At 31.6% G+C, this 20,682-nt stretch overlaps 3 protein-coding genes across 4 annotated transcripts; 2 read left to right on the top strand and 1 right to left on the bottom strand.

Annotated features, from left to right (window-relative positions):
- Positions 1-3,035: 3,035 nt before the first annotated feature.
- On the bottom strand, positions 3,036-7,018 carry LOC25487784 (intracellular protein transport protein USO1). Of its 2 annotated transcripts, none has more exons than XM_013609791.3 (5): positions 6,899-7,018; positions 5,616-6,625; positions 4,489-4,986; positions 3,477-3,649; positions 3,036-3,364 (listed from the first exon to the last, which is right to left on the bottom strand). In XM_013609791.3, the coding sequence occupies exons 2-5, from the start codon at positions 6,577-6,579 to the stop codon at positions 3,224-3,226; spliced, it is 1,776 nt and encodes a 591-aa protein (XP_013465245.1). In that variant the 5' UTR covers positions 6,580-6,625; positions 6,899-7,018; the 3' UTR covers positions 3,036-3,223. The 2 variants fall into 2 exon arrangements, with proteins under 2 accessions (XP_013465245.1, XP_024631974.1); XM_024776206.2 differs by having other exon boundaries at positions 5,616-6,621.
- Positions 7,019-9,795: 2,777 nt separating this feature from the next.
- On the top strand, positions 9,796-10,974 carry LOC25487783 (heavy metal-associated isoprenylated plant protein 28). Its single transcript, XM_013609790.3, has 3 exons — positions 9,796-10,192; positions 10,284-10,359; positions 10,449-10,974. The coding sequence occupies exons 1-3, from the start codon at positions 10,187-10,189 to the stop codon at positions 10,793-10,795; spliced, it is 429 nt and encodes a 142-aa protein (XP_013465244.1). The 5' UTR covers positions 9,796-10,186; the 3' UTR covers positions 10,796-10,974.
- Positions 10,975-15,210: 4,236 nt separating this feature from the next.
- On the top strand, positions 15,211-20,601 carry LOC25487782 (14-3-3-like protein B). The gene is made up of 7 exons (XM_013609788.3): positions 15,211-15,413; positions 15,813-16,119; positions 16,216-16,303; positions 19,369-19,478; positions 19,570-19,718; positions 20,123-20,178; positions 20,266-20,601. The coding sequence occupies exons 1-7, from the start codon at positions 15,341-15,343 to the stop codon at positions 20,266-20,268; spliced, it is 786 nt and encodes a 261-aa protein (XP_013465242.1). The 5' UTR covers positions 15,211-15,340; the 3' UTR covers positions 20,269-20,601.
- The last annotated feature ends 81 nt before the right edge of the window (positions 20,602-20,682 follow it).

Below are 20,682 nucleotides of genomic sequence, written 5' to 3'. Positions count from 1 at the left end.
TCTCTCTTTTCATCATTAGTATAGGTTATAGGCTAATTAGAGCAACCACATACATGCCATCCATATGGATGATATAAATGAGTCTCATATAATATATTATATTACTTCATATTTTCCAATTATTTAAACCACTCAACTATATTTTTTAAATATCCATACCATTCCTCCAAAATTTTAAAACAGGTCCCACTTATCTTACAATATATTATTAATTAAAAGAAATAAAACTTAAAGTATTACAAAATATCTATAAAATCTGACAATTACCTCAATTCCAAAGCCAATTATCCATGATATTATGACACAAGAGTATTGGTTAGTATGATACCACCCATATGGACAGGCAATGTGTATGCTCTTAGTGTATGCTATTTTTAGTCTGTTCTTTTTTTGGTCAAAGGGGAGAAGAAGAGTTTTAAACCATTAATATTTCCATTTGTTATTATTTTTCAGGCTAAACTAAAACTCATTATTTATTTTTGGGTTAATTAAGTTTTTGGTCCCTATAAATATCTGCAGTTTTGTTTTTAGTCCTTATAAAAATAAATCACACTTTTTAGTCCTACAAAATTTTCCATTAATGTTTTTAGTCCCTGTTAAATTAAAATTTGTTTAATTATGCTTAAAATTTTAAATTTTTTAATCATTTTTTACATACTTGTTTAAAACATTAAAAATGTTCCACCACAATAAATTAGCTCAAAATTTTATTTTTAGGCCCAAATTTTCGTTAGATTTATCTTGAATTTTTTACGTTTTAAAAAAATTATATTTAATTCATTACATGTTAAAAAATTCTAATTTTCTATAAAAGAGATTATTATAATGTTCTTAACATGTCTGTTAAAAATCATTTAAAAATATAAAATTTTAAGTATAATTAAACAAATTTCAATGTAACAGGAACCAACACATACTTTTAGTCTTTGTAAAATTAAAATTTGCTTAATTGTGCTTAAACTTTTAAATTTGTAACATATTTTTCACATACTTACTTAGAATATTATACAAAGTTCCTCCGCAAAAAAGTAACTTAAAATTTTATTATTAGGTCCAAATTTTCTTTAATATAATCTTGAAAATTTGACTTTTAGAAAAATTCATATTTAATTCATTACATGTTAAAAAACTAAAAAAATTTACAAAAGAGTGTCTTATGATATTATAAACATGTATGTAAAAAATCTTTCAAAAATTTAGAAGTTTAAGCATAATTAAACAAATTTTAATTTAATCAGGGACTAAAAACACTAACAGAAAATTTTGTAGGGACTAAAAAGTGTGATTTATTTTTATAGGGACTAAAAACAAAACTGTTGATATTTATAGGGACCAAAAACTTAATTAACCCTTTATTTTTTTTACAAAAAAACTCAATTCATTTACTCTCGTCTGATATTTGTATGATCTTTTTTAAACCATTATAAAGGCTTAATTGCACTTTTGACCCCCTATATTTTCAAAAGTTGCAATTTTGACCCCCTAACTAATTAAAATACAAAACAGCCCCCTATGTATTGGATCTTTGGCCGTTTTGGCACCCAATACCACTTTTGACTTAGTCTTGCTGACGTGGCACCCACATCCCTTAATTGAGGTGTCACGTGTCGATCATTGTGGATGCCACGTCAGCGAAGGCTAAGTCAAAAGTGGCTGTGGAGGCCAAAACCGTCAAAGATCCAATACATAGGGGGCTGTTTTATATTTTAATTAGTTAGGGGATCAAAATCGCAACTTTTGAAAAGATAGAGGGCCAAAAGTGCAATTAAGCCTTAATAATTTCATTATATTATGTTATTTTTCAGGCCAAAAAAACTCGTCCATTTTCTCATCTCATATTTATGTAACTTTTTTTTTTTTTTTTTATGTGATTTGTAACCCTTTTTTTTATAATAAATATTATTTTTTGATAACGTATGACCTTGTAAAATGAGGTACTAGTAGTCCTTTTGTTTTTAGAGAGAGTAGTCTAGTACATGTAATTTTGTTTTCAAGTAGTATTTATTAAATTTGTAATTTGGTCTAGAAGTAAATCCTATTACCATCTTTTGCTTGATCAATTTCTTTTTTTTTGAGGGAAGTATCAATTTCTTTTTTGTTCTGTAGATTTGCAAGAGAAACGGTATAGACGGTCACCGGTATAGACACTTAAGGTGTTGGTTTGTTTCTGTGTTGATTTTTCATTACATTTTGCCTTTGCATGTTTGTTAGGTTACCAGGTGATAGTTTTTTTTTTCCTAGTGAGGGACAGTTTGGTGTTTTCAGGGGAGGGTGTTTTTCTAGTTTCCATCTTAGGTGGTTTTTATTCAAACTTCAATGTTTCAACGGTAGCTTATGTAGTGTGTTGTGTATGTGTGAGTGTGTCTTTTCTTCCTTTCCTGCTATAGTAGATTTGTTTAAACTTCTTTTTTTTTTTCAGATGCTAAGAGGTTAATTGGTAGGAAGTTTAATGATGAGAGTTGTCTCACTGATGCCAAGATGGACAAGATTGCTATACATGATGTTTCATTGCAAAGATCTTTGTGAATGCAAACCTTGTAATAGTATTTTACCCCCTTTAATATCGATCATTTCCGATTTTTCCTCCTATAAAATATTTTTGTTGAACTTCATCTTTGTAATTTGAAGATTTTTTGATTTTGAACCTTCATGGAAAATTTCACCCCTGTAATTTGAGCAAATTTAGGTTTACCCCCTTGTAATTTGAGCAAATTTCGGTTTACCCTCCTGCCATATATTCGATTTTGTCCAGTCAAAATTCATGAAGGTCCAAAACCAAAAATCTTCAAATTACAAGGACGAAATCCAAAAAAAAAATATTTTCAAGAGGGTAAAACCGAAAATGACATATATTACGGAGGGATAAAACACTATTAACCCCAAAAAAATGATATAGTTAAGCTTTTATACATTCTAAACTTTAGTAACATGTGGCATGTACTCCAAATAACTAGTTTGTATAAGAAAACATTTCTAAATACAACAAAATTAAAGCCTCTAAAAAAGAAATAAATAAAAACACGAGAAAGAAAAGGTAGCCAGTAAATAAAGATAATCATGTTAACTATATAACGAGTCTTCATTCTTTCCTTTTAGACCTTTTACATAGAGTAAGAAACAGAGAGCCATGTACTCCAAATAACTTGGTACAATGGTGGTGTACTAAGTTAGCAGGTTTGCATTACCCCATTTCTATACATATTAGTCTGTTCCAGTACAAAAACTAATGGCCTTTATGTGCTTTAAGCTCAAGAATGCGATATTGAATCTCCTTATCAAGCAGATCTGCAGATTGCAGGTTGTGATCCAAAATGCACTGCAGAACAGTTCTCAGACTAGCAATTTCTTGATCTCTGGCCTTATCCTGAGTTCAAGTATATAGTAATAATTTATTGGTTATTTATAGTTATCATGCAGGGGTACTTGCGAAAATGAAAAGTTTCATACAATAGAATAAATAAGAAAAACAAAAGTACCTTGATTTCAATGGAGTTGGTTTTCTTGCAACTGCCCTCACAAATCAGTTTGGCATTCTGGACGTGTTCTTGCAAGAGATCAACTAGTTTATTCTTGTTGGCCAAGTTATATGCAGAAATGAATCTAACAGCTACAACAAATTGCTTCCTCCTAATAAGATTCTCAACAAAATCTGCAAGGTGCAAGAAATTCCACATCACCGTAACTTACTAGAACAGGCATAAAATAAGTTATAAACTTCGAATTAATGAAGGAAAAAATTAAGCAGATTGTACTGAATATTTCAAAAAAATTCAAACCATTTATAAAATAGAAGAGATACATAAAAGGAGAGATAAATTTCAAGTCTGCTTCACTTTCCAAGCATTAAAACCAATCACATATCAGTTTTTCTCCACCAACTAATAAATTAATCTTAGTATCTTTGCATATAATGTCCATAGTTATTACTTCTAATCTAGTTCAACTTTGCAAATTTAAAAAAGAGTTGTCCAATTTCTTAAAATGATTCATTTCGCCCATTTCCTTTAACTGGTTCTTTTTTTTTCTCCTCCAATTGACAATGGCATTTTAACAACAAAAAATAATTCTCTTTGAAATGTCTAATGTCTTTCTCTAAATTGTTAGTCTTTTCTACTGAGATTTTAAGAAAAATATATAGGTGATTTTTCCATAAAACCTCAGGAAAAAAAGAACAGCAAATTTAGATTTAACAGTTCACACAACAATCTTAATATTTACTTTTTGTATGTCACTTTCAATATAATTGAACTTAAAACACAAACTTCTCCAAACTACATCCACGATAAATGATAAACTGGGTAAAAATTAGCTCTATCTTAGCGTTCTGCACTAACTCAGAGATGAGCAAATTTAAGTTTTTATCATAAATAGCCATAACCCAACTCATCCAGACTGCAGATAGGATGGTAGGGAAAGTAACAATAGATATGAACAAATTTAATTTGATAATCATGATAAAATATCTAAAGCATGTCTACATTAACATACCAGAAGCTTTGTTGGCAAAACCCATGGTTCCAAACAGCTCCATAGCTATCTTGTGCTCAGCAACAAATGCAAAAAGCTCCAAAAGTTCATCTTCATCAAAAGAAGTAACCAATCCATAATTTGACAAAAGCAATAGAAAACCAAGAACCACCAAAGGATTTTTACTATTTTCTTTCATGTTGGCTTTCATATCAAGTGCTAGCTTCAATGCTTCATCTCTTACACAAGGCTCAATATTTGGTGAGATTTTCATAAGTTGTTCTAGCAGCAGGATTTGGTAATCAGCAATAATTACAACATTGTCTCCCTTCTTACTCAGTGGAACAATGGTATTCTGTATCATATCCAAAACAAATCTTGATGGATCTGATGATTCTAGCAGATCAACTAAAATACCAGTATGAAGTGACTCAAGTCCATCAGTTTTCTCACTTATGTGCAACTGCAAACTTGTTCCACCAAAGTTACGACTTAATTGATCATCCATATAAGACGCAACTGCATATTTAGATAATAGATAATTAAGCTGCCTCACATTTATAGAAGCATTGGTAAATGATAGTGAATAGGAATTTTAAAAAACATCATATACTATGCAAGAATGCAAGACATCTCCAAGACTGAAATATATGGGCGCTAGAGAAAGCATTATAATAACAGTTACAATCAATGTCAACGTAGCACCTGAACTGAATCACAGGAGAGAGTGATAGATTTCATTCATTAATCCAACAAGACTAGAAGTAGTTGCACTAATAGGATTATTAAGTGCCCCTCAATGTTTGTCAAAATATTGAACCTACACTTTTTGCAAAATACTAGAAAGATCAAAACTACATTAATATATAAATTATTCATTAGCAGTACCACAATCTTATAATTAAACCATAACATGCATTAAAATGCAACAGGGTGAAAAATATAATCAAATAATTAGTTTGACTGTGTGGGTGTGATATGTAAATTGGAAAAGCTTTTTAAATTGACCAAGACATACAACATTAACATGATTAAGAATGTTTTTATAGAACTATATAGATCGGGTTATAAAAAATATCATCATCATCATTAAGTGGAACAATTATAATGAAATTAAATCAATAAACTAGATGAATAAGAACATTTACCCAAATCTTTTTCCTCGGCAATATGCTCTGTTAATGCGTCATATTGTTTCTTTGTCGACTCAGGCTTCTTTAGTTGTCCATCCAATTTATTCATCTTTGACTCAAGACCCTTGACTTGTCTTCCAAACTGCTTCTCTTTTAATTCGAACTCCTTCACCTGCACTATGAACTTGTTCTCTTTTAACTCAAGTTCTTTCCACCGTCCTTCAAATTGCTTTTCTTTCGATTTGAAGTGCTCGACTTGGGTTTCAAATTGCTTCCTTTCTGACTTGAACTCCTTAACTCGACCTTCAAATTCCTCCTCCTTTGATTCAAGCACCTTCACTCGACCTTTAAACTCCTTCTTTTGTCCTTCAAATTGCTTTTCTTTTGATTCGAGCTCCTGCAGTCTGCTCTCGATATGCTTCTTTTCCGATTCCAGTTCATTAACCAACTCTTTCTTCTCCTTTGGTTCAATCTCCTCCATATGTCCTTCAAGCAGCTTCTCTCTTGATTCCAACTCCTTTACTCGTCCTTCAAAGCGCTTCTTCATTGATATTACCTGTAGTAACTTCTTCTTTTCGGAGTCTAACTTTTCCTCTAGTTCACCAATTAAGTTATTCACTGCATCAAGCTCTATCTCTTTGGCCATAAATTCCACAGTAATTTCAGCAATTTTTTGGGAAAGAGCCTTGAGTTCCTCTTCCTTCCTTTCATGGACCTTATCAATGTTATCAATGACTTGACGAAGATCATCTTCATCTTGGGCGTGATGATGATATGGTGACAGCTTTGATTTCTTTACAGAAACATGCAGGGAGGAATCGGGGTTATCAAACATAGAATCCCTCTTCTTAATAGAACCATCACATTTTAACAAACCCACAGCATGGGGAAACATTTGTGACAAACGAATACCATCATTATCATCATCACCATCTTCAGATTCAAAATGTTCTCTCCTATCAGAAACCTCAAAAATCATGATTCAAATATAGAAACTGGAAAGCCTCAGCAATTACAAACACTATCTGAAAAGCAAAATAAGGAAAATAAATAAATAATGAACAAGTTAGTTCGATTGAAGAATTTCTAGGTCAAAATGAATCATGAAGTAAAATACACATTTATCAGGTCTAACATTGATGAAATAAATAAAGAAAAAACTTTAATTGAAAAATTGTAGTTCAACTAGTAACATTGCATGGTGTTGATTGATTTATTGTTTACAAAGGTGTAAAAATAGAAATCTGAAAAGGAAATATAAAAAAGATAAGAAGAATGAAGAAAGTTGGGATGCTTACAGTATAGCGAGAGACGGAAGAGAGCAGAATAGAAGATGATGAAAGGTGGGTAGAGGAGAAGAAGTTGAAGATGTTTCTAGAATTTGTTTTGCATTTTGGAGAGTTTAGTTCACAAGTCTCAAGACAACAATTTTTAGGCGTCTTATTTAAGATCGAGTATATCACAAATTTTTTTTAAATGGAATCCATTAATCAACTATCAATAATTTTATATTTTTACATTTCAATTTTTGAATATTAAAAAAGGGAGGGTCCCGTTTAAAAGTGGGGTCTTAAATAAGACTTCGGGTCTTATAAGACCCTGAAAAAGATTCTCCTTAATGGGGGTACCTAACAGGCAGGGCGGTGCCAAGAATTTTATAGAGTCTGAGCGAAAAATTTATCGTAAATTCACATCTGACATATTATATATATATATATATATATATATATATATATATATAGTCATAAAACGAAATAAAAGATGTTCGTCATTTTTCAACAAAAGTACAATTGGAAATAAGAAAGATGAAATATAATCTTTCAACGGATGCTCTCAACACCGACAATATCAAAGCCAACTCAATGAGTTTGTAGACCAATGAAAATACCAAATGTTTCTCGGTTTGAAGAATTTGTGTTGTTTCCTTTTGCTCTGTGCGCTTGCGTGTGTAATTGTGAGCATAGTCATCAGGTTCGCAATTCGTTTCGATACGCGGTACAAGTTCTGGTACGCGATACACAACTCTTGAAAAATTAGGTATGGTGGGGGGGTATACATACTCGGTAGGTTATTTGGATTCACGTTACGTTCAAATATACTAATTGATACATTATTAATGAAAAAAATTATTATTTGTTCAAAACAAATTGAAAAAAAATATTTAGGAAAATAATTATTTACTTATAAACATTAAAGTACACGAGTAAAAATATCACTCCCTCCAGTCCTATTTATAAAAAATAATTGTTTTTTTTAAATTAATTTAATAATTAATGTAAATGGTCTATATTATAGATTAAATACATAAATTATTCAATGAACATAGAAGGTCAATTATTTTCTATAAATAAGATCGATGGAAGTAACATTAAAGTAAATAATTCCTTTCGAGAAAAAAATAAGCCTCAGATCGTTTTTGTTTTTGCAAATGCATGTATTAGTAATCTAGAAGTAAGATACATACGGATAGTGTTTTAAAAACTAGTCTTGTTATTCCACAAAAAAAACAAGGCTAAAATATGGTCTTGATCCCTGTAAATATGCTTTATTTTGGTTTTAGTCTCTGTAAAAAAAAATTGTTGTTTTTGGTCCCTGCAAAATATTTTGTTTTTGAAAAAAATTGTTGTTTTTGGTCCCTGCAAAATATTTTGTAGTTGCCTGAATCCATAAAAAATGCCTTAGAAGCTACATTAGTTATGCAACATTGTCCTCATTTTGAATAGGGAAATAGGGAAACTAGTCTAATGACAGTTCACTTCAATATTCTCCTCATTTTGGTTACGGATGAGGCCATTCTCAAATTAGACTTTAGAAAGGAACAAAAAAGTATTCAAGAACAAGCAAGAAGGTTAGAAAGAAAACGCTTAATAGAGAATGAGCTAAAAAATACCTAAAATTAGATTAGATGAATAGATAGCAAGAGTAAAGAACACAACTATTTAAAGAATAACACGTAATGATTAGGCAAGTTATTGCTTAATTAGTTGAAAATATCAACGTTATTGTTTAAGTAATCAAATTGACATAAATTAATGATTTTTTCCTATTCACAAGAAAAAGACAAGATTTACAACGTCTAGTTTTCTCTTTTGTAGTGCTAGGATGACATTTTTCACATACATAACTTTTTAATAAATAATTATTGATTTTCAATAAAATTTTGTTAATTTTAGTTGCTTTAACATACGTAATGGTGTACATGTTAGACAAACTATATTTATAATATCAACAAAACTTTGATTTTGAAATAATACAAAACTTTATAAAAGAATTCTAGAGCAAGTAGATTCCATATCAATTTTTTTTAGGGGAGACCAGTTTTTTTTTCTTTTTCTATTTAAGTAAACTAACAAACACTTGGTATAATAATAAATAAAAACGTACGTTCACATGAGTATCAATAACTTTAGAAAACATTGTAATATGAAATGTCCAAATTCAAATTCATAATTTTCACCATAAAAAGTGAAATTATTGCAACTATTATTCGACAAGAAAAAACATGTAAAAATTATAAAATCAAAAATATGTGAATAATGATTTGTCAAAAAAATACTCCCTCCGTCCCCGGTGCTAGGGACGGAGGAGGGAGTACATGTCAACACTCTATTCAAAAAAATACCTTAAAAAATTGTGCTTATGTGGACACCCAAACACAATGCAGCATCACATCACAAATCGTGTCGTAATCTATTTTTTCCATTAATAATTAACAATAGCATCGGCTATGGGTTAATAATCAGTAATTCAGTATGCTATTTTTAGCTTAAAGACAGTTGCATTTATTTGGTATATTGCGTGACACATGATATGAATCATACATATGCTTGAGATGTTAGGATAATAATCCCATCTAGTCTAGGGTTCTGAAACATGAGCTGTGGCTGAGCCAAAAACACATTAGTGAGTTTCCTTTCTTGGTCAAAGAGAATCATATGTTAGAGGAGTTAGGAAAATCATATTAGAGTATATGTCGAGTAGAAATCTTCTCTATAGTTTTTTTTTAAAAGATCAAGCTTCATCACCAGTACATTTTTAATTGTACAAAATACATAATTTTTTAATCTTGCTGCACTGTATTATACAAAAATTTATAATAACTAGAAAAGTTTTTTTTTTTCTTCAAAAATAAAAGAGAAGAAAATCGGTGATGCAATTTGCAAACACAAAGTCAACCGCATATATTAAATTGGACCTGATCTATATATGTGCCTTAACTTCAGCAGAATCAATACATGTGACAGTGTGACATTGTCACATTGAGGTGGTTGATCCATTCATAAAGCAATGCTCCACTTTGCTTCAAGTTCTAATCTCAAAATCCTTAAAAAAGAAAGACTATAAGAACTTAAAGTCGGTGCATTTAGGCCTGCCCAATTAATATTTTATATGATTCACTGACCCCTAAAAATATAAACCCATCCCTACATCCCATGACAAGCAATTAAAGATATGAGGCCTCAACCATCAAAGCTTCCTTCTATATATTCATTTACATTTAGCTAGCATAAGGCAACCCATATTATTGTCATATTGACACTTTACATCATCGTTCAAGTGAGTCAACCTCCAAAGCCAAGAGCAAAATGACTGTAAGCAACACCACTCTCTTTCATTCTTCATCTAATATTTTGCTCTAAATTAAGAAATTAATGTTTCTTTCTTTATCTTAATTTCTTTCAGATTACAGAGATGAGGGTGCACATGGATTGCCCTGGATGTGAAAACAAAGTGAAAACTGCACTTCAGAAAATGAAAGGTACCTTCGTTTGCTTATTTTGTACATTTTCATCTTCCTTCCAAGCATAAGGTAATAGTGATCATATGATTTTTTGTATTTATTTAAAGGTGTGGATGACATTGAAATAGACATGAAGTTGCAAAAGGTGACGGTGAATGGTTTTGCTGATCAGAAGAAGGTTCTAAAAAGGGTTCGAAAAACTGGACTTAGGGCTGAGTTATGGCAGCTTCCTCACACAACAGAATCTCAAAGTCAATATTATCAACAACACCTTTGCAATGGCCCTATCCCTCATTATGCTTCACAACCTTCCTCATCTTATAACTACCACAAGCATGGTTATGATAGTAGTGATCCTAGCCATTATCACTATCCTTCTCAATCTTCAATCTTTGGCCATCAAACTGGTGCTACTTTTAGTGATGACAATCCTCATGCTTGTTCTATCATGTGATCATTTCATGGTCAAACCAATAAAAAAAAAACTTTGTGCACTTTTTTATTATGAAGTATGAATATGAATTGCTTTAATTTAAAACTTAAATTGTATGTAACGATGCAAGCTTTTTCATTCCATTTTAGTTATTTATTTTAGTGACTACTATATATATAAACCTTTTTTCTTGAGTTCTATTCTTCTTCCCCAATTTAACCTTGAAGTGTATATTGGAGTTGATGATACCTTTGAAGTCAACTAGTTTGAGGAAGGATTATTCAGCTCAAAAATGATTTTCTTTGTAATAAAAAATTGGAGATCGAGGATGTCATAAGATGTACAGTTTTCATTTATATGCTATGCTATTTTCTAGTGAAACTTTTGAGGGATTTCAACTTGTATTTTTCCATGTTTGCTTGCATCTACGTCATAAACTCATAATGCTAACTTTATTGTGCCAAGCGCCAGAAGTGTCTCTATTCTCTACATCCTTATCTTTTAGGGTCATGTTAACTTATGCCATAAGGGCACGTGTTAATGAACCCAAAAATAACAACTTTGCATTGGAAAACATAATATTTTAACTTTTTAGAAGTTTACTATACGACTTTTGATATGCATATTTCTATAATAAGTTCCTTAACATGTGTCATTGAGGATACAAGTTAGTATTTACCTTATCTTTATTGTTACATCATATATTAGAGGTGAAGCATGTAAATAGGCATCATGAATTACTTGGATTCTATCACATTATTTCATTAACAAACTTGACGGTTTAGTTTGGAGAATTACATAATATAAATAGTAAGATTGGGGAGATTGCCAATGAATACAATGGCTTATGACTTACTAATTAATTGATTCAACAATAAGTTCTTAATTAGATATATCTATATTCACTAGAACAAATATTTCTCCACACTACACTACCCTCAAACATAAATTAAAAGCAAGTACTATAGAAAAGATAAAGGTGTTGTAGTAGCCATATATATGATTTATCTCCTCTTCCTGCAAGCCACAACACAATAAGAAAATTAACTAGTACGAAGAAATTAGTTTTGATTTTGAACACATGCTTTATTAGCATTGATAAGGCTAAATTAGTACCATGTCCGATAACTCTGGAAAGACCAGAATTCATATGGAACACTGCTTCTTCGTATATCTGAAATTCATTCATCCTTTCTTATTTCTCCAAATGGCTTCTTTGTTTCTTTTTACGTTTCTCTTTCTTTACAACCTGTTTGTTTATCTGCAAATCGTTCCTTCCTTCTCTATTCCAAAATTCAATTTCGATTCTTTTTCTTGTTTCATCAATGGAAGTAAACCAATTTTTAGATTATGCAACAAATCCATCTAACCCCTATTAATTACCTTCACCCTAACGAAATGAAGAAGAAAGCAGCCTCACGCGAATCATTTTGGAGGAGGATAGGAATCCTCGTCTGATTAATTAAGCTTCAACTCAAAACCCTAAATTCTGATTAAGGTGGGTAATATCATCGACCCATGCAACAATCATATTAGAGCTACCTAAGCTATTTTTTAAAATACTTAGGGTATGTATCTCTTAAAAAAAGACAGTGCTTTCTTGTAACCAAAATTATTGAAGTAAAAAATTCAGCTCAAGTGTTAATGAATTCTAACAAACGACCAATTCGAAGAACCGAATTCTATTTATTAGAGTGAAAGTGAACGGTAAATTTAGGGTGGTATGATCCAATTTATTTCTTGAGAGTATTAAAAACAATCCCAAAAAACATGTGTGATCCACTTTATTTCTTGTGAATATTAAAAACAATTTTTAGTCCTTGAAAAAATAAATCAGAATTACTTAGTGTAATTACTTTTTGTTTTTTTTACTTTGTTTTATTGATGAAGGAAAGATAGAAGACAGAAAAAAAATTAAATTTAACAAACATGTTGAATATGAGAGTTTTTAGACAAGTTTATAAACATGATGATAGAAAAATAAATAGGTGTGTATTTATTAATGGGTAAAATAAGTTTTTTGTTCCTTTAAAATACAACGCATTTTGTTTTTAGGCGTCCTATAAAAAAGTGACATAGTTTGGTCCATGTAAAAATTTTCAGCGGATACTTTTAATCCCTTTTGAATTAAAATTCGTTTGATCAATGCTTAAATTTTTAATGATTTTTTACAAACATGTTAAGAACATTATAACAAATTCTTTAGGTAAGAACTCTTGTTGAGCTACTTTATTTTATTTGATTACTCATGCTTATTTAATAGCATTTTTGTTTTTAGGATCTTGATCCATTATAATTTCAATGGAAGCTATTGTTGGATATATATTCTCCGGATAAAAATCAAAATGTGGTTCTTTTGAGAGGTTTAACAAAGCTTGTACCAATTACAAAATTGATTTTTTTAATAGGTACATTTTCTCTTTGAGATGTTCCCCTTTAGGTTAAGGCTGATAAATTTTTAATGATAATTTGGTGTATTCACCCATTTTTGCAATAATAGCTTATTCCATGCCATATGGTTTATCTCCTCTTCCTGCAAGTCACAACACAAGAAGAAAATCAACCAGTGAGAAATCACACATGCTTTATTTAAGCAGCATGATAAATGCCAGTGATGCCAATGGAATAAAGTAGAAAATCAAGTATGATTAATGAATAACAAGACTCGTCATATATTCTATGGTCTAACTCGAGAGTTTGACTGCCATGTGGACCAAGATACAACGACACTTTATGTGGCTGTCTTAAGCAAATTAAGACTAAACCACAATTAACATCAAGTCAAGATTATAGCCATTTAGTTCTGGAAAGATTCCACAAATAATAAAAAAAAACAAATGCATTAAGATGGCATATTTATTTATATTTTGCTGTCCGAATAATATTTGTAGCTGCCTCAATCAAGTTATTTATCAAAAATTAATAGAAACAAAATAAATTATTTGATCGATGGATTTATCCGTCTTATGTTAACATTTTTAATATTTTGCAAATAACTTATTCGCTTACACAACCAGAGATAATCTTGTGCGGAGATGGGTTCTTCAAGATGGCGCAAATGTTTGTGTTGGTGGCTGTGGTTCAGCAGAAACGGCGATCCATCTTTTCTTGGGTTGTAGATTCTTCTCTGGTTTGTGGTCTCTCATTTGGCACTGGTTAGGCATTTCCACGGTGGATATTTTTCTTCAGTTTGGTCACTTGGCTGATTTACCTCATTCATCTCGCTCATTCTTGAGGCTTATTTTGGCTTGCTTCTGTTTGGACTATTTGAAAGGAAACGAACAACCAAATTTTTAAAAATACGGCGACGGATTTACACATTCTTTTATGTGGTTGAAGACAAACATGTTTTCTTTTGCATTTGGCTATCATGACCGGTGGCGATACCCTCTCTTCTGTATGGGTTTAGTTGTATCATTTTTGTTTTATTGCCCCGCTCATCGGGCGCCGTTTGTTTTGGATTTATGTGTTTGTATCTAACTTTGTGTTTCTTACTTTAGCACGCCTTCTGCGAGGTAGTCCACTTTTGATTTGTTAATATAATCCATTTTAACTTGTTAAAAAAAATTATTTATCACATAGTTAGTTATGGATATATTGAACTCATTCAAGCGTCATCGAGTTCAAGTCACTAAATACTCGTGAATATTGTAAGTTATGTATTTTTTTACAACCGTTTAAGTTTACGGTTTGCATAATTAAAATTTAACGTTTTTTTTTCTTATTGAATAAGTTTAATGTCGAATATGTTTTTAGATCCTAATTTTTTTTGTATTTTCAAGTTTAATCCCTACAAAAAAAATTCTTCAATTTAAGTTTTTTTTTACAGAGTTTAAATACGTAGACTAAAATCACTTATTTGTTTTGAAATTTTATTAAAATAGGGGTTAAGCTTGAATATATTTTTGTAAATACTAAACTTAGAAAGTCGTACTTTTACCAGGAATAAAACATATGTAACATTAAGTTTAATTCTTCTAACTGCGCCACAATATACCAATAACATTATAATCCAAAAAAAAGTAAAAAAATTCTTTAAAAGAAAAACAAAGAACTTGTTCTTCAAACATAAAGGTCAAACAAAGCTTGACAAATGAGGAATTATAAACCGGCGTTTAAAAAAAATGAATTATTAAGAGGAATTTATTTTTATTTTTTTTGGTAGATATTAAGAGGAATTTAATTAGGAGTCATTTTCTACGTTTTTTGTATTTTCTCTCGCCATTTTTTTCTCATAGGAGAGCTCGACAAAATTATTAACCGGCTTTTGAATGTAAGAAGAGATGTTACCTAAGATTTGACGGAACACGTGTACACCAACAATTGGCTAAAAATCTATTCCAGTCAATGCCCTTACGTAGTCCACTACGTCAACAAGACCAAAAACATAAACCAAAGAAAACGCAAGGACACATCCGTCATTTCACTCTCCACCTTTTTTCTACTGAACCACGACCAGGAAGAAAAACGCAGTGAAAGATAGTGACAGAGTTCAGGGTGTTCGTGAAAGAGAGAGAGATTTCGCAATTCCCAAATTCACAAACCCTAATTTCTCTGAGATCGACGATGGCTTCTTCCAAGGATCGTGAAAACTTCGTCTACATCGCCAAGCTCGCTGAACAAGCTGAACGTTATGAAGGTTAGTGTTTCGATCATTAATTCTTGATCTTCATACTTGCTTATCAAATTTCGAATTTCAACTTTATTTGACTAAATTCATCAACTTTATTTGATTTCACTTTCGAAGTCTCAAAATTAATTATTTTTTATTAGTGTTTATGGTTTTACTGTATCAATTAGGGTTAGGAACTAGGAATTTAATTCTTCATATTATGATTTTTTTCTTAGGAAAGTAAAATTGATTTTTTTTTTTCTTTCAGTTTGATCATGTAGCTATTTCATAATTTTGTCACTGCATGTTTAAGATCAAGTATTTTTGTTGATCAGAGTTGTGTTTTTGTTCTTCATTTGAAATCTGATCAGATTTGATTATTTGAAGTTTGATTCATGTTTAATTTTATTTTTTTTTGTGTGACAGAGATGGTGGATTCAATGAAGAATGTTGCGAACCTAGATGTGGAACTGACTGTTGAAGAAAGGAATTTGCTATCTGTTGGTTATAAGAATGTGATTGGTGCTCGCAGAGCCTCGTGGAGGATTCTTTCTTCCATTGAGCAAAAGGAAGAGACTAAAGGAAATGATGTGAATGCGAAACGGATTAAGGAGTATAGGAACAAGGTTGAAACTGAGCTGACAAACATCTGTAATGATGTTATGAGAGTGATTGATGAACATCTTATACCTTCGGCTACAGCTGGTGAATCAACTGTGTTTTACTATAAGATGTAAGTCATATTTTATTGTCAAGTACGGATTTTGGTGTTATATTTCTGGTGTTTTGCATACGTTGATTGTGGGATGTTTGAATGTTCTGCTTGCAGGAAAGGAGATTATTATCGTTATCTTGCGGAATTTAAGACTGGCAATGAGAAGAAGGAGGCTGGTGATCAGTCAATGAAAGCATATGAGGTGAGATATATATTTATCTTGTTTTTGCAGTTTATTTGTTATTTGCACCTGGGTAGTTCTCATGGGTGATTTGTTTTCTAAGATTGTTAAAAACATTGGCAATTGTTCTAAAAGGATTCTTTTGCTCTTCATTTTTAGTTCGTAGAGTTCTTTTTTTCATCTTTCCTGAAAATCTCATATGTCTTTGATTGAGAGAAAAAATGTTCAAGTGATTTCTGTACTTCTACTAATTGTAGAATCCAACAATGGGTTAATCACAATTATCTACCATATAAAATTGTTTAGGCGTCTTGTGGTAATCTTCAGAAATCTGCAGCCAAAACAACAGTTATTTGGAACTTGCAGTCCATTTGACGACTTTGGGTTTACTCTTTTTTCATTTGCATATAAAGCTTGCAATTAAATCATTGGTAATTGAGTCCTGCTGCATTGTTTTTCCTTTTTATCCCCTGTTCGCCTCCTTGCATGTTATAGTTTCTTTTATTAAAAACAGGATTGATTACTGGAATTGGAGAACTTGGTTGCATTACCTCAGCCATTTTATGCTGCATATATTGCTCTTTCATTATTATTCTTCTGTACCATGTATTGATGTTTCTTCCGTATATTGTTATATATCTGATGTGATTAAGTTTTTGTGCTTGCTAAATATAACCTGTGATTGTTCCTTTCTTAGCTTTCATCCATATTTTCATTTTTATGTACTTCTGTCTGTTCTATTTTACTAGATCTTTGACCCGTGCGTCGCACGGGTCTGATATGCAAGGAAGTTATTTATAAGCATTATATCTCAGAAGGTATAATCTAGTAGTTAAAGGGTTGATATGTTAAATGAGTTTAAGAAAGAGGTCTAGTGTTCGATCCCCGTAAGTCACACCAACTATTGCAAATAAAAGGGCAAAAGTAGTTGAGTAGTGTTTTTTATTTATATTTATACCGAAACTGTGCTTATACTGGAGTAACCTTATAGCCTGCTTAAGATAATTGTGATTATTTTTGCCTTTGGCAGCATTATATTTATATTGCACATTGGCTCCCAGTCGTTCAAGTATACATTGTTAGAACTTACTGAAATTTGCAACATCTCAAGGAATCTATTTAATACTGATGTACTTAAATAAAAGATGTGCATACATATTACTCCCTCCATTTCAAAATACATGTCCAAGTCAACTACTTTTTTTTTTTTGAATAATACAAGTCAACTACTTCACATATGCCAATGCACAATTTTGACCGTTAATATATTTAATTATCTAAAGTAAAAAATAATAAAAATTTAATATTTGTCGAGACAAATCAAAGAACATCTTACATGCTAATATTTGTATTTATACATTAGTTAAAAAGTATGGTCAAAGTAAGTCAAGTGAATAGTGCACATTGCAAAAATTGGACATGTATTTTGAAACGGAGGGAGTATCTATGATGGTGTATCACACTAATACTACCTACTAATAATGAGTCACTCTAAATGTTTAGTTCCAATGTTTTCTATATATTAATTGAAGGATGAAAAGTCTCATATGTTGAATACATACTCGTGCGTCACTGATATCAACATAAAACATTTACTAAATGTATTTAGTAATCAAAAGAGCAATGTCCACCCAAGAAAAATTAAGACGTGGATGTCCTCACATGGTTGTGTGACGGACTAATGATGGAGAACAACCATTTTCATCCCATTTGACGCATAGAAAATAAACATCTGATAACTTTGCTAGTTAGCCTACAACCGTAAAGCAAATACATTATTGAATAGGCTAAATATTTTCAAACCATACAATATTATACAGAACCAAAACTAAAATATATCTCCAACATTCACCCTACCAAAAAAAGAATTTAAAATATGTTTTACATCATAATGGCCCAAAATCAATTGACATGGACTTGCAAAATTTACAATCAACAACTGATTCCAAACATTTACTCAAAAGATAAACATGCTTTTGACAACACCAAGAAATCCTTCAATGACAATGTACAAAGCCTTAATTTGCTTCCATGATATGTAAGAATTCTACATTTGTTCGTTATGTTACTATTAATTACATTGTGAAAAGGTCATAATTGTAAAGCAACCTAAACTATGTCAACAATCGATACAAAATCACCCATAGTCCACCAAGATGAATTCAAAAAAAAAAAAAGCGAATCAATCATTAAACCAAATTGCAGAACCCAGGGGTCGAAGAAACGCCGCTGCATACCAGCTGCAGTACCGAAAAACCTTTGTGGCACAACAACAGTCCACAGGCCAAAACCAGCTCATAATAAGCAGAAAATTGCCTCAAACTCAATCCAGATGTGTGGAAAAATACCTTGAACCAGCTGAATGATGCAGAAAAACACCTGATTCAGTTACCAAAATGTATTTGGACGAAGGTAATGCATTTGGTGAGGGTTGACAACAATATTGAACTCGGAGTCAAGGTTGTTGATCAAAGGACCATTTAGGCAATGGTAGGACAGCAAGGTTTGAATGTTACGGCCAGACATTAGCAAGTTGGAGAAATGAGAGAATAGAAATGCAAGAGTGAAGTTACAACATGTTTGGAAACGTATATATTTAACCAAGGGATGTAGATAGCCTTGTGTTGGAACTGATATATTTAATTAGATACCCACTTATTTTTGCATTGGGTATACAAAAGATTTAAATTGATAGCAGCCATATGGAATTTTTGAAATTGAAATAGCCTTGCATTAATTCAGTAGCGCGTTAGGCCATGTGAAGGAAATTCAACCATCAAAATTTTGAAATTCAAATTGGCAATGGAATAGGAGGGAAATATATTAGGGTTATGTGGATTAGCAATTAATGACAGATTATTAGAGGGAAAAATTAGGTTTAGTGATAAGCTAGACCTAATAAGCATTAAGAGTAAGTGATACCATGTTAATTTTCTTCTAGTATTTTTTTTTACTCAAAATTTTCTTCTAGTATTACATTAACTATTATCATTTTCAAAGAGCCGTTAGTCATAGGAGTTTCCTATTCAGAATATTTTATTATCTTTTTATCTCCTACTTAAAACTTCTTGTTTTCTATATTGCAGTCTGCTACCACTGCAGCAGAGGCTGAATTACCCCCCACTCATCCCATTCGGTTGGGTCTGGCTTTGAATTTCTCAGTTTTCTATTATGAGATCTTGAATTCACCAGAAAGGTTTGTGATTTGAATTTGATTTTGTAACCCCGGTTTTTGATTAAAATTGATGGTGTGTTTGACGGGGGAGAACATATTTTCCTTTTTCCAGAGCCTGCCATCTTGCAAAGCAGGCTTTTGATGAAGCTATTTCAGAGCTCGACACCTTGAATGAGGAGTCCTACAAAGATAGTACATTGATCATGCAACTTCTCAGGGACAACCTGACTCTCTGGACTTCTGACATCCCGGAAGATGGAGGTAATTATTGATAGGAGTCTTGCAAAATATTTCAATAGCTCTATTAAGATGTTTTACAGGAGTAAGGGATAGTTCTGTAGGATATCATAAGGGCTAGCAGTCATTTACAGTTAGATAATAACGCCAAATTGTCCAAGATGTGCAATTGCAAAGGATTTGAGCCCAAGATAGAAATGCACCTTCATCTTTATATGCTTTTACACGTCAAATCATGATTGGAATGACTAATGTGGTAGATTATGTCTAGCTAAAGATTTTTTGTGAAACTGAGATGTAAGATGCTTAACCTATATTATGAAGTCACCTGGACAGTGAGATTTAATGCTGAACATAAGTTGTGGTAGATTTTTTTGGTTGTCCTTTTTCTGTCATGTTTACTGAATTTTTCTGACTTCCTGCTACAGAAGAGAACCAGAAAGCAAATGGCACTGCCAAGCTTGGTGGAGGTGACGATGCAGAGGTGAGTAGTTCTTCAAACTTGGTAGCTGCAATTTATTTTCGTCTGATGGCTTTAATTTATTCATTTCATTATTTTTTTTAATGACAGTGAGGCTAATGGTTGGCGGGAACTTCCTTAGGATTCGATGTATGTGTTTGGGCATGAAACATTAGGGCTGATTTCTTATTTGTGTACTAGTTAGAATTAGGGTTCCATTGTTTCCTCTATGTCCGTTTCTTGTTAATTGGTCATACTTCCCCATAGAGGAAAAGAAAAACTCCATTTGTGCTATATTTTGTTGATGTTTTTATTTGTGTGGTGTCCTGAAATGGCCTGTTTCACTCCTAAGCACCTCCTTCTGTCTGTGGGAGATTGATTTTATGAGGATTGTTGGTGTATTTCTTTTTCCAATGAAATGCTTCACCTTTATTATCTTGGAGATAACTATAATTCTCTAATGACTGAAACAAAGCCGCTTGAGTGCGGACTGAAATAAGTGGGAGTGGTTATGGTGCATAAGGAAAT

Source organism: Medicago truncatula, chromosome 2 (assembly GCF_003473485.1).
Source record: "Medicago truncatula cultivar Jemalong A17 chromosome 2, MtrunA17r5.0-ANR, whole genome shotgun sequence".
Lineage (NCBI taxonomy): Eukaryota > Viridiplantae > Streptophyta > Magnoliopsida > Fabales > Fabaceae > Medicago > Medicago truncatula.
Note: the sequence above shows the minus strand (reverse complement) of the source record. Positions and strands in the feature narration are given on the sequence as shown.

Bases quoted from the DNA above. Each gene is read 5' to 3' on its own strand.
- LOC25487784 (XM_013609791.3), bottom strand. From the start codon at position 6,579: ATGATTTTTGAGGTTTCTGATAGGAGAGAACATTTTGAATCTGAAGAT. The intron at 3,650-4,488 runs GTATGTTAATGT...TGCACCTTGCAG, and splicing joins TTTTGCCAACAAAGCTTCTG to ATTTTGTTGAGAATCTTATT. The intron at 3,365-3,476 runs GTACTTTTGTTT...ACTTGAACTCAG, and splicing joins CCAACTCCATTGAAATCAAG to GATAAGGCCAGAGATCAAGA.
- LOC25487782 (XM_013609788.3), top strand. From the start codon at position 15,341: ATGGCTTCTTCCAAGGATCGTGAAAACTTCGTCTACATCGCCAAGCTC. The intron at 16,120-16,215 runs GTAAGTCATATT...TTCTGCTTGCAG, and splicing joins ACTGTGTTTTACTATAAGAT to GAAAGGAGATTATTATCGTT. The intron at 19,479-19,569 runs GTTTGTGATTTG...TCCTTTTTCCAG, and splicing joins ATCTTGAATTCACCAGAAAG to AGCCTGCCATCTTGCAAAGC.
- LOC25487783 (XM_013609790.3), top strand. The intron at 10,360-10,448 runs GTACCTTCGTTT...ATTTATTTAAAG, and splicing joins TGCACTTCAGAAAATGAAAG to GTGTGGATGACATTGAAATA.